Source organism: Rhopilema esculentum, chromosome 3 (assembly GCF_057945365.1).
Source record: "Rhopilema esculentum isolate cy_ngs chromosome 3, ASM5794536v1, whole genome shotgun sequence".
NCBI classification, from domain to species: domain Eukaryota; kingdom Metazoa; phylum Cnidaria; class Scyphozoa; order Rhizostomeae; family Rhizostomatidae; genus Rhopilema; species Rhopilema esculentum.
Window position 1 is genome coordinate 9,244,926 of NC_142817.1, and position 13,685 is coordinate 9,258,610.

General features: G+C 35.8%; 1 protein-coding gene across 1 annotated transcript; it reads left to right on the forward strand.

Annotated features, from left to right (window-relative positions):
* Nucleotides 1-2,420: 2,420 nt before the first annotated feature.
* On the forward strand, nt 2,421-12,075 carry LOC135692524 (glutathione S-transferase Mu 5). Its single transcript, XM_065210681.2, has 11 exons — nt 2,421-2,567; nt 5,411-5,486; nt 5,856-5,920; nt 7,103-7,150; nt 7,640-7,673; nt 8,239-8,288; nt 8,892-8,942; nt 9,998-10,093; nt 10,241-10,330; nt 10,546-10,566; nt 11,779-12,075. Exons 1-11 carry the CDS (start codon nt 2,532-2,534, stop codon nt 11,860-11,862), a joined length of 651 nt encoding a protein of 216 aa, XP_065066753.2. The 5' UTR covers nt 2,421-2,531; the 3' UTR covers nt 11,863-12,075.
* The last annotated feature ends 1,610 nt before the right edge of the window (nt 12,076-13,685 follow it).

Sequence of the window (13,685 nt, forward strand, 5' to 3'; positions counted from 1 at the left end):
TTATAAAGAAGAGTGTATATCGTCCATCGTCCCAGTGACGGATTACTTATGGGACCTTTGTGGCCCAGGCCCCCGGCCCATCATCAAATGGTCTTTATTTCTGGGGCTAATTTTTTTGGGATGATAATAATGACTATAGTTTTATCATATTATATTGTTTATAATAGTTTTTTTTATTATCCCATTATGACTAACCTCTACAGCACCACCCACATTCCCTCACATCACCCACCACTCCTTCCTCCTACTTCATCCAATTTCTTCTCCGCTGCGCTGCAATCACACCATTCCACATCAAAAAATCCGGCTTAACCATCGCACATTTCAAATTCATCTACTCGCTCGTGCTCGTTACATCTACTCTGATGGAGCTTTGTATGCCGGGCCGAAATATTAGTATTTATCAAATTTATGTTAATTTATATTCTATTTCACTACATTGGATTCTCTTCGCCGTGTTGCATTGTTCCTTACTAATAGACCTTTCCCCTAATTACGTCATGGCGCAATGCATTCCGGTACTTGTAGTTAAACCCGCGAATATTTGCTCAGAACTAACACACGGCGATCAGATGAAATTCTGTTATTATTCGACGCTCTTTGCTCAAATAGTGAAACAAATAATGGAAAACACGGCAGAATAAACCTTTTGCAAGATTCACTGAATCTGGCAGACAGCATATCCTGATCTGTTTTAATAGATTCCCGTGAATTATTCGTATCTGGTCCATCTGCAATAATTAGTACCCACGAAATTTGCAAAAAATTCGACAAAAATGAGTTTTTGCAAAAATTTATTCCCTTAAAAACTTGATTGGGTTATAAACTTGAAAAATGAAGTAAACTTTATTCTTATTCTTTTCAAATATATTAAATACAAAATTATTTATTATATGGGAAGCCTTTTTTCAATGCAAATCAACTTTGTATAAAAATGTAAAAACATAAACTACAAAGAAGATTGAGACGACAAAACATTTGAATGCATGAGTTTAAACGCTCAAGTTGAAGTTGAATGTTTTCTGTTGTAACCCATACATATGCAAACTGAAAGCAATTCATCAGAAAACAACATCTTGTAATAAGGAGTCAAGCAAGCTAATAAAATGGTTGGCTGTTTTTTAACTTTGGCCTGGCCATTCTATAACCAGAAAAACACCTGACTTTGCCTAGCTTAGTGAACCAGAAGATTGCCTCCAGAAGATTAGAAAATTTAACGAAAAAGCTATGTATCAAATCATAATTTGGAATTCTATACTCTTTCAAGTATACGTCAGATTTGGGTAGCTTGTCTCTTCTCAGCCTCGAGCATGGTGTAATAAACAGGGGCGTCGCCAAAGGGGGATGCGGTACGCTCCCAACATTCTGTTCGTCAGCACATTAAGGATTTTTGCCGGGCAAAAGATGTTTTTTTACTCACTCTGTAACTTTTTTCGCAACAATTGTAACATATTGTCATTTCTGTGTAGTTGAACTTTCAAAGTATGGCACTAGAGTATAAACTTTGAAACAGAAACGCATAAAAGTAGCATATAAGAGTATTATCTTTTGACCGCACCCTTAAAGAGGGAGACACGCCCTTTTGTCGGCTTTATTTCTAACTTTGCAGTTTGAGAACTCATAGAAAGTTAATATAAGGCATTTTATGACACAAACTTATTGTTTGACATTTTTCTAGTTATATTGTATCTTAATTTGTAATTAAAATTGTCGATTCAAGTTTTTGCAATATTCGTTAATGACGTTAATGCTTTGTTATAATATAATATTATATTTCTTTGAAAAAGTTGGTTCTAAGATATCTTAAGCCCCCTGCCCTGGTATTGGTTAATCCGCCACTGCATCGTCCCCTTTTCTTCTGCGGCAAAGCATTAGATAATGCGCCATGTATAACTTCAACCCAAAAGACATGGGGTACTTTGTTCCCGTCGACAAAAGATGTAGTTATAATCAGCAGTGTAGAGCCAAAAAATGTAGAGGGGCCATATAGCTTTCTCTTAATTGCATACAAAATGAACTTTTCAGTTATTTTCGTTTGCATGGCTCCTCAATATCAATTTCTTTACCTTTCCATATTTTCTAGGGTTAAATCACAGGTTGAATTATCTTCCAATGTCTACCTGTTACTTGAGTAGAAAAATCTTAAAAATAGAAAAAATTAAAGTAGTAAAATTTTGCCAGCATTAATTGAGTTTTTTGATATCCATACAAATGAATGCAAATGTCAAAAAGTAATATCGGCTCATTTGATCCTGGCAGAAATTAGCCACGATATTTGAGAATTACCCAGAAGAAACAGGAGGGGGCGCAGCTCCCCTTCGAAAAAAAGTAGGGGGCTGAGCCCCCCTCTTCTACAGTCCTGGTTATAATGTTATCGTTATTTGAACACTGATCAGTGGATTTGGAGCATTCAAAAGAGTTCAGGGTGGAAAAGGCTCGTGGGCTCTCACCATTGTCACGAGCTTCGTTATAAGAAAAGGCGGCCCCCTTTGGATTCCAAAAAATATTGCTGACTCATTCATCGTGGAAACATGGCGCCTACTCTAGCGTACTGGCAGATCAGAGGGGTAAGTGGTTGTTTTCTTGAATTGACGCAATAAGCACTAAATGTTTTGATTGTAAAATGACCTAAAAAGGCGATAGACCGTTTAAATAGCTCAGCAACTAGCATAGACTGAAGTGCTGCTGTAGGTTTTCGACGACCTCGCGTTTTAACTAGCAAGGCAGGAGGGGAGCTCCCATGTCACCCCAATTTGATCCTTTCTCCGGAGAAAACAAAATATGACTCTGTTCTTAACAAAAACAGCAAGCATTTCTGTTCTTACTAATTGGTAATTGGTTAATACCGTAAATCCTCGAATCAGCCCGCCCCTGGGAGCTTATTTATTTTTGATATTTTTGGATGGGGGCCTATTCGAGGAGGGGGGCTTATATGAGGGGGGGACTTATAAAATTATTCTAGACTTTAAGAAGACATTATTAAAAGACCTCGTTTATTTTAGTAGGAATTTCTTTCTGAGCATTAAATTAATTACTACCATGAGCATTTATGAGCATATAAGTATGAGTTTGTTGTATTATTTAATAAAACACCATATAGGCAACCTCAGATTGGCAACAATCATCAAATGGAGGGGTCCAATTCGAGATTTTAAAGTAGCAGTTGGGACTTATTTTAGGGGGGGATATTATCATTGATTTGTAGTTCTAGGGTGGGGGATTATTTGAGGGGTGGGCTTTTTTGAGGGGGGGGGGCAATTTGAGGATTTATGGTATCCCTGTTCTGTGTTTTATGGGGATTTTAGGTTTTTATCAACAAGGCCTATAATTCTGTAAACTTCCTTTCCCAATAAAACCCACATAAAAGGTGATGTTAATCAAAGAATTTCCAAAGTAGGCATCCAAAGTAGGCAACAAAAATTTTCTGATTGAGTATGCATCCAAAGACAAGATCAAAATAAAGAATTTTTGCAAAATGCAAAAAACTCTAACACACTTTGTATTTTGCAAAAACTTCGAAATGGTCTCGTAAAGGAGCTGTAGTTACAAAAAAATTTTATATTTTATATTGCAAACTAAACAGCAAACTAAACAGCAACTTAAACCAAAATTAAACCAAAAATGCAAAGGCAAACTTTCTTGGCCCAAAGAGGGCACTTTTTGACTGAAGTTAGCAAGTTTATGTATGGCATATTTCAAGGTAATCACTCAAGTTCCCTCAATAACTATTTTACCAAATGTCTTTTCTTCACAACTATAAAACCAGACAAGTAGCCTACAATGAATTTATCTGCCACTGAATAGAAATAAAATCAGTTAAATCATATGCAACAATTAACTTCTCAACAAGATCCAAAAACTCGGTTGTTAATAAGACAATAAAAAACACTTCACAATTTGCTAATAGGGAATAGCCTTTCTTGCCTTTTCTTGTTTTTTTGCTGACTAATCTTGTTTTTTTCTGAATTATTCTTAGAGTAAATCTTGTCCTTAAAGTTCTTCCTGTTCTTTTAAGTATTCTAACGTTATATTCTTTTTTATCAAACTTATGGTTATAAAATAATTAAGATTTTAATTCAGTTCCATTAGTTCAGCCTGGTACCAATTGTAATACACCTTAAAGGTCAACCCCAGGCAAGTGACTTGATAGCTCCTGCAAGTTTTTTCCAACAGCTGTTTCCAGCATTTGGTTATCAAACATGTAAAGCTTTTTTACTCTTAAATTTTACTTTTTCATTAAAAATTAATCAAATACATTTTTTAAATATGCTTTCTTAATAAATAATTTCATAAATCTATTATTTTGGAAAGCCTTCAGTTAAATTTCATTTCTTTACTTAGTCCATAACATTTTCCTAGCAGGCATTTTCCTAAGAAGTAGCTAATCTGAATTGACCAAGGCTCCCATGTCATGTAGTAAATAAATGCCACTGCAATGCAAAAAGAATGAACAACAACAGAAACATATAAAAATCAGTAATGGCTAATATTTCACCCAGGGATACGAGGCTTCTCTCAGGGCATGTTTCATTTTGTGCAGGGGATTGCTCAAGGTAAAAATAACCAGCAGTAATGATAAAAATCAACAATTCTAAAAAGGCCCTTAATGTTTATAAAAATGGTATAATCCTGTTATAAGGTTCTTTGGTGCAAGGTAACATCAAATGAAAAAAACTGTTACAATGCCCTCCAAGAATTATTTAATACCCAATATAAATGTGTTTCCTTTATAATTTTTATGTCCACCACAAAGATCATATAGAACATGATTGCCCTATGATAGAAAATTATTGTATCTAACCTTTTAAAAAGTGCTTTGGCTGCCCAGATGATGTTTCCAGGGCAAATATAGTTCAAGTACTGTGTTTCTATAGTATATCTTAACATGCACGGTGGATTTCATATTCAATTGCATTTTTCCATTGAGATGTGGTTAAATCAGCTTACTTATATTTGTGTGTTTTGACATACCCGCTTTGTATCATTTATGTCACTTGCTTGAGTCACAAAAGTAGACTGGCAAGGATGTATTGATAAAACATGTATTCCTCACACTGTTTTGCACGAGCGATCAAACACTTGCATGGTTGGGTTGTGCAAGTGCTGATGCAATTGCGAGTAGACAATTTATTAAGAACTGAATTTTCAAATTAAAATTAACAGATTTTAAAGCAGAGTATAAAGTCCCAAGGAGGGATTTAGTATTATGAAGCAAAATTTATTTGAGTTTTGTAGTGGTCAATCACAGTCAAAAAAAACCACAAAGAAAATTAGCTTCTAGACCTATGTTTAGTGGATAACCACCCTAGTAGTGGCATTTTTTAGAAGTACAAGCATGTTAAAAAATTAGTGCATAGTTTCAATGACCATTCATTTCTTGAAATGTTTCTAAAGAATTGCCTTTTTTTAGCTTGCACAGCCATTAAGACTAATTCTTGGCTACACCAAAACAGACTTTGAGGATAAAACATATGCAGTTGGAGATGGTAAGGTCACTAATTTTTGCATAAGATTATGTAGATTCTACATGTACGTTGTGTAAAGGCCATTGTAACAGAACTGCTCAATGGACTTTATATAAAACTGGCAGCAAAGGAGATCAAGAGAATTAAGAGAAAATGAAACATTTGGGGGCAGGCCTATTGCTTTAATAAGATGACATCACATTTTCCTATAGTTTGAGCAAAAAAAACCAGACGACCGCGCCCCTCCCCCCAGGTGTCTGCCACTCATTTCAACATGCCAAGAATAACCAAAATGACAACAAATTATTGGTATTTGAAAATGGCTTGTGCAATCATTATTATAAGCAAAATGCAATCATTATAAGCTTGATGAATACATCTCTTTTCCAGGACCAATGTTTGATAAATCAGGCTGGACCTCTGTAAAGGATTCATTAGGCCTTGATTTCCCAAATGTAAGCAAGAGTCATATTTTGTTTTATGTCTGCATGAAAATAGGCCGTATGAAGTGTATGCATATCTTGGTGACTTTGCGCATTCCATAGCTTGCAATATAAGCAACTTTTATCGCAGTTTGTCATTCCTGTAATCAAGAAATATGAGGTTCTGCTTTAAAAGGAACCTTGTGTGCTATCAACTAAACAGATACCATGGAAATTGATGGAGAAACTATTCCTGTTCTTTTTTTAAGATGCTGAAGTTAATTCATTTTCAAATTTCCAGGAAGTAATCATATAATTTTTTGCAATCATTTGAAAGTATCTGGATTGAGTAAATTTCAATTTTTTATAGACACTACACTCTATCGAAATATTGCTATGCAACATCACTGACTTAGACTGTGTTTACACGATGCCGGGTAACTTCAGATCCAGATGAGGCTAAAATATTAGTGCCAAGCTTTGATTTTCATAACCTAGCTCGGTTTGCTTGGTAGCATAGCTTATCTGCTGTTGATAAGAGCTCTCAAAGGATCCAGCACATCAGAAGAATTCTTAAAAAAACATCTGGGAAGAAAAGCGTATCAAAGGTGTACAGCACTGTGTAAATATGATCTATATAACTTTTTATCTGGATCAAAAGTTATCCAACATTGTGGCCTTAAGTATGGTCGCCAAGGTGGATATCATAGCAGATATTCATGGAGCGCCTCATCATATGGGGAATTTCCCTAGATCATGGGTTTTTTCTAGTTGAAAGACTATAACAGTCCCTCTATCTAGTGAATACCCTTTGATGCTAATATCGCGGGGCCAGTGCCTTGCTGTTTTTTATCAGGCTTCTTTGCATGATAATGTAACATTCGTAATATACCCAACTACTTTATTTTGACACTGCCTTTCAGCTGCTTTAGAAATTCCTTTTGACGCTGATTGAACTGCCTTTAAATTTGTGCCTTTGCCTTTCAGCTGCTTTAGAAATCTTAGAAACATATTTTTGAACTCTTTAATGCTCTTTCTCACAAATTTTCGTTTTGCATTTGTGATGTTTCACAAGCCTCAGACAATTTAGGTGTGTGTGCAATGGCACTCCTCATATTACAAAGACTGCTCACTGCTCCTGTTGCTAGCCATGAGGCAACAAATTTTTCATGACTCTCCTATTGATTTTTTTGTTACATCTTATACTGTTTTCAGCTGCCATATTACATTGATGGAGATGTCAAAATTACACAGAGCAATGCTGTAAGGCCCCACATATCAATTTTTTTTTTCTTTTTTCCATTTTTTCTCTTGTCTACACTTTACCCTTTTAGCTGATATCTATGTATTCTTAAGTCAGAGTTTAGTTATTTGCTAATTTTATTGAGCTGCCACTTTTATCTTGAATCAGTTTTAGTGAATCAGTATTTGCAGAGTTACAGATATTATATTTTTTCTGTTTTCTTCCCTATGAAAATACAAGATTTAAGCTGCCAAGTATAAGGGCCAATGCCAAATTTAGAAGCAGAAATATTTTTTGCATTCACTATTGAATTATGTTGCTTCAACTTTCAGACTTCCTTAGTCTTTGCCTAATTTCCCTGTATTTAATGTGAAAATTTTCAACATTGACAATGTTGTTTGCATCAGAGCAAGATCAATTAGAGCAGCTTATTCTCACTTCAAAGGTTTGTTCCCTTTATAGGAAATGGTTCTAAGTCAAAGATTATTTTTTTTAAAATCTATTTACAGATTCTCCGGTATATTGGCAGAAAATACAAACTAGGTAACAAGCCTGTTTTGTGCTAGTATGGCATTCTGTTTTGGTAAAACCATTGTAACATAGTAATTCTGATTTTTTTTGCTAGGCTACATATATATCATGTCGAAGAAATATCCTTTCTTCCCTTTGATTTTGTTTTGTTTTTAAATTGGAAATAGCATTGTCATTGTTGTTAGGGAGAGAAGGGCAAACTCTCAATACCTTGAAGCCTATGGTTTTAGATAGGAGAGGATTTTGTAAATTCCTTGCAATTTTTGTCTACAGCAATAACAACATACTACAGACTTTACACAATTAAAATTATTGAGCCATCTCAGTTGTCTGGCATCTGTAAAGTTCTGCTATTTGAAGACAAATATTGGTAGCAAGAAAATCTTATAGCTTCAAATAATTTTTGTCTTCAGTAATATAATGTTGTCTAAAAATATGAATACCTGGATGTCCAAGTAATTTACTTTTGTGATACAGTTGGCCCATTGTGCTATTGATTAGCCTCTTTATCCTGGCATCCGTAGTGAGATGTTTATGGTTATTTAATGGTTATAACATTTTTATTGTTATTTTTAAGATGGAGAAACCGAAGAGGAGAAGAGAAGAGTTGACCTAATGGAAAATCAGGTATACTTCTACTTTGCCAAGTTGTGTGCATTTTATTTCCTGGTCATTTATTGCAACAGGGCTACATGTACAGATTTACACATCTATTTGCAACAGTGTGTCTGTTGTGATCGAATGTATAGGCATGCTTTACTATTTATTTTTCGTCCCGATCCGGGGTCGATAGATTCTCTCTGTCCGTTGGCAAAATCACAAAGCCTCCGAAACAGACGAAGACATGATTGACGGCCTCTTGATAGTTCTAGCCCACACGAACTTCAGAGAGTTGGATTATAAACGCCCCCATGTGGTATTTACTAAACAATTAATTCACATTTCCGCTTGTTTCTGGGTTGTTCTGCTTGTTCCTTGGTTGTTCCGCTTGTTACTGGGTTGTTACTGGGTTGTTCCGCTTGTTACTGGGTTGTTCCGCTTGTTCCTCGTTTTAGCAACGTCGGTCCTTTTATTCGAATGAATTGTAGTAATGTATCAAATAATAACTGTTTAGGAGCTATGTAGCCATTGGTAGGACTTTACATGCTTTGTGTCCTTATATTGATTGCCTGCTTGATTTAATGATAATAGTTAAGTTTTTTGCAGCTATGTTTTCTCTTTTTCTTGTAGGCCATGGATTTCCGCAATGGATTTGTGAGACTATGTTACAACCCTAGATTTGTAGGTATCTTTGCTTATTTCTTTGTCAATGTTCTAACAAGCTTTGGTAAAAAATGAGGCAATGCACTTATGGAATATTTTGAGACTTTTTGTCAAGGCTGTGCAAGATAAAATGACCAGCAACGGAATAATTCAATTTTTTTTATTGGGTAGATTGATTGGTAACTGTTGATTGGTCTGCTGTATAGCGGTAAAAGGCTGTTTGACAGAGCTATGCATGTTTTGTATGTGAGAGACCTGAACCATCATGCTCTTTATACCAAAGCACAATGATCAAACTGAAACAAGTTGACAGGCCTCTCCGGGAAAAAAACAATGCTGGCTATAAAAAGCCCTTGCCAGTTTGGCTGCATGTGCTATTTAGCCCTTGCAGAAATGTTGTTAATTTTTACATATTGAAGCATTTTCAAAGACAAAAATACATTACCTTGCAAATTCTCTAAACACTATTCACCTTAAGAAAACATTTTTGTGTGTGTTATTATCTTTAAATTTTGTATTACCACTCCTTAAAATGAGATAAAAGAGGAATATAAGAGAGGAACATGACATAGACGTGCAAGACCTCTTTCTCTTTATTTACTAGCCCCCTGATATTTAGTGTTAAGTAGTACAAACATTGGGAAGCTAAACTGTGTAGATTAAATGGGAACGTTGGTTTGAAAAACTGAGCGGGCAGAAAAAGTCCTCGCAAATTCATTTTGCGTGAGGTTTGCGCGGGCTATAGCCTGCGTCTCCGGGAAAGGCCTGCAAGTCGGGCAGCTGAATTCATAGCTGTGACTTTGCTGCCAATCAGATCTTTCATCATTTTGATAAAGTGTTTAGGCCTTTTCGTTTTACACAAGCCATAGCCTTGGATTGGGTCAGCACCAGGACAAACTTAATCATGTGAGTTTTGAACACCCGGGTAATAAAGTAAGTGTCTGGAACATTGCTCTGTTATTTTTGATAAAATCAAAGGAGTCATAATTAAATTGTGTGAATGTATCATGGACAAACGCATAGCTAAGAGCCATTATATTTGTGAAGAATCTTGCTTTTTTGCTGTCGTACAGGATGACTTGGTTGATGATTACAAAAGAAATATAGCAGCAATGCTGAAGCAGTTTAGCGCCTTTCTTGGAGAAAGGAAGTTTTTTGCTGGTGACAAGGTGAGCTTCTGCTGGCTGCATTTATACATTGCATGAAATTAATGTAAATTACTTTATTTTAATGTTTCCTAATCTCAGCAACACATGGGTTCTCGTTTGGTTTTTATTGGAACTTTCGAATCCTAGAACGGTTCCTTGTTCTTTTAGCTCACTATGGTGGATTTTGTGATGTATGAGCTTCTTGATCAACACAAAGCTCTTGATGCATCATTACTTGGGCCATTTGACAATCTTTTGGTGAGTCCTTCTATTGTTTTTCTAATTTGTCCCAAATTTTGGTGCGTGTTTTGGCAATTAGCAGCCGAAGTCAACCGCAGTTTATAATATCCGAGATATTTGTTTGTCAGTTAAGCTACCGTCTCAATATGTTAATTATAAAATTATAAGAAACCTTTCTGCTTATTGTCAACCAAGATGACAGTTATATATGATATAAATTTTGTATTTTTTAGGCATTTCTCAAGAGATTTGAGGTAATTACAAATTTTCTGTGCCATCTGTACCTGTGATGCTGGTTCCAATTCTATATGAAACATGCTCTTCTTAAAGTTTAAGCCAGGGAGAATTTAAGCCAGGGAAAGTTTAAGCCAGGGAAATAGGGTTTAATGCACCCAATGTCTTATGTGCAGGTTATAGTCACTTTTCTTCAATTTCATGTAGGTGCTAAGTTTTGTGTTCTTCCCTAAAAAATTGTTCATCTGATCAAATTTCTGAAACCTTCATTGACCTAAAGCCTGTGTTGCTAGAGGAATTCTACAGGCATTCTACAGGATAGGGCATTCTCAATTATTGAAAATGCCAAACGAAAGGACCCCTGGACCACTGATTAGCTAAGCGTTGATCAGATCATCTCTTTTGATCGACCTATCGTGACACACAAAATAGTTAATAAGCAGCGCCCTGAGAGCCTCTGAATCAAGTAAAATCAGAGGATTAAAATTTCTTGTTATAACACAAGAAACAATAGAAATCTCGACATCTCAAAACTTAAGCTTGAGAGTACAAAAAAGGTTCTGGGCTTAAAGCTTGGAACGAAATACCCATAGAATTAAGGGAGATCCCCTCACTCTGTCAGCTCAAACGAGAATTAAAAAACATTTGAAGAACTCGGGAAACCCGAAATAAAACACGACTCCCAGGAAGATCAGATAGTTTTCGTATTATTAAATAATAGAATTCAATCATTTCTTAATTTTTGTCTTCCATTATTAGATTTTTAATTTATCATAACTTGTACTTAGATTTCTGATGGGATATCATGTTGAAGTAAGAATTTAATAAATTATGAAAAATGTATGAAGGAAGAGGGGACCAGCATCCTGCATTCGCATGTTTGGTATAATTCAAACGATACCTGAATTTGCTTACGTAAGGCAATACATATTACACGCTGTTAGCTAGGAATTAATTGATTTCAACAGCTTATTTAGTAAGAAAAATTTTTTTTTTTAAAAGTGAATAGTACATTTCTCTGGGTACCAGCGCCACATAAAGTCGAGTTCGGAAATGATAGAGGACCAAAACATGGATCGCCACGTTTCCTTCCTCTTAGCTAGGCCCTCTTCTGCTTCGCTGCTTCTCTCTTTCTTCACGCACTCGAATTTATGTGTCAATTTTGTATCCAGAGTTCTATAACATTTCAGTACGTTCTTTGCTCTTGATTTTACAATTTTTTGCAAATACAGGAAATTCCTGAGATTGCAGAGTTCCAAAAATCGGACAAATGTTTCAAAGGCCCCATCAATAACAAGCAAGCAAAGTTCAGATAGATAATGACTCTTTGCCAATCTGCTTTTTAAAATCAGAGAACAACCACGATTATCAAAATTAGAAATTTATCCATCTAGAAAGTAACGATTTTAGCAGGTGTACTCCTTTAGAAGGTGTACTCGATTTTAGCAGGTGTATAATGATTTTTTATGAATGATTTGACAAAGCAAAAGTTAAATAAAGGTAATCGATTACCGTGCTGAAGTGATTTCTCCAAAGTTTTTTTCTCTGTCAATCCTTTCTGCTGCCTGGAATTTGAAGCTCATGCTAAAGAAGTTAAAGATCAATAACGCTTGAAGGGCACCTGCAGGAACGCCGGAGCGGAGGGGGCATGAGGGGGTCAGCGCTACTACATATTTTCAACCTGCTACTCTTGAATTGCAGACACAACTCTAAACATAACACGATAAGCCATTTCGCAAATGAGCATTGTCAATATTGAAAATAGTACAATTAAACCAAGCGAAAGAGCACGAAATCTTGGTGTAGTCTTTGATGCTAATTTGTCACTTAAGTCGCATGTAAACTCTTTGTGCAGCTCAGCTAGGTATTACTTGCATATTATCCACCTAGCTCGGAAGTATCTCACTAAAGAAGCTGCTGAAAAAGCCATCCATGCTTTTGTCACATCTCGGCTAGATTGCAACAGTTCTCTTTTATATGGTTTTTCAATGTGCGAGTTTAGAAGGTTGCAAAAAATTCAGAATACTGCCGGCAGGATTTTGACCGGTGCGAAGAGAGACAGTCACATAACCCCAGTGTTAAAACAGCTTCATTGGTTGCCAATATCATGCAGGATAAAATATAAGATCTTAACGTTGACTTACAAATGCATCAATAACCTTGCACCAGTATATCTTACTGAGTTAGTCACATTACGAACAGCAGTGCGACGGACAAGATCTGAAGATGATGACTTGACTCTCGAAACACCAAGGACAAAGCTAGTGACCGCTGGAGGTCGTGCATTTTTAGGTGCCTCTCCTCTTCTTTGGAACAGACTGCCATACACGTTGCGAGCAGTGGATTCTTTTGACACTGAAAATGCAACTTTTTCAAGAATATTTTAATTCGATTTTATTTATTTTACGAACATTTTACGAGCCTTTTTTAAGCATTCTTTGTAATACTGTTTATTATATCACTCTATTAGTTTTATGAACATTATGTAAAGGTCAATCTCCATTGGGGAAATTTTTTTGCTTCTTCGCCAGCGTAAGGTTATGAGCATGCGTATTTGAATTGTTTTGTTTCCTGTGCTGTGTCCGACGTTCGCCTTGAAAGTTTAAACTATTTGAACTTTTTTCTCTGTCGCCGGCGAATTTGACGTCCTATGTACATATGTCTGAGTCCAAAAGCAGCTTCGTGTTTGATGAGGAAATAATAGAATTTCTTGTTACAAGTACGTTACGTGTTTATTTTATAATCCTATCAACAGTTCTGGGGCCAGTCCTATAGCTGATGCCAATTGATACATGCGATTCGCCAGAAAAGGTGTCAAAGAGTCACACATAGTCTTTCTTAGCACCTACTGCTTTGCGAAACTTCGATTCGTTCACTAGATATGGGGCCACCAAAGTCAACAATTACTCAAACTTTGCAAACGAAAATAGGTAAAAAATAGTTAGTGGTCATATAATTGTAGGGCTATAACCAGATTTTTGCAAGCACCTAGCTCTTGGTAACACTTATGTACCCAAAACCTTTATTTGCTTTTGGTTTCTTTGTTTCGTACGCTTCAACTAATGAAGCAAAATCAGAAGATTTGTATTCTCATCCGACATCTTGAAATGTTTGGCACGAAAGTATTTGCTTTCTTTTT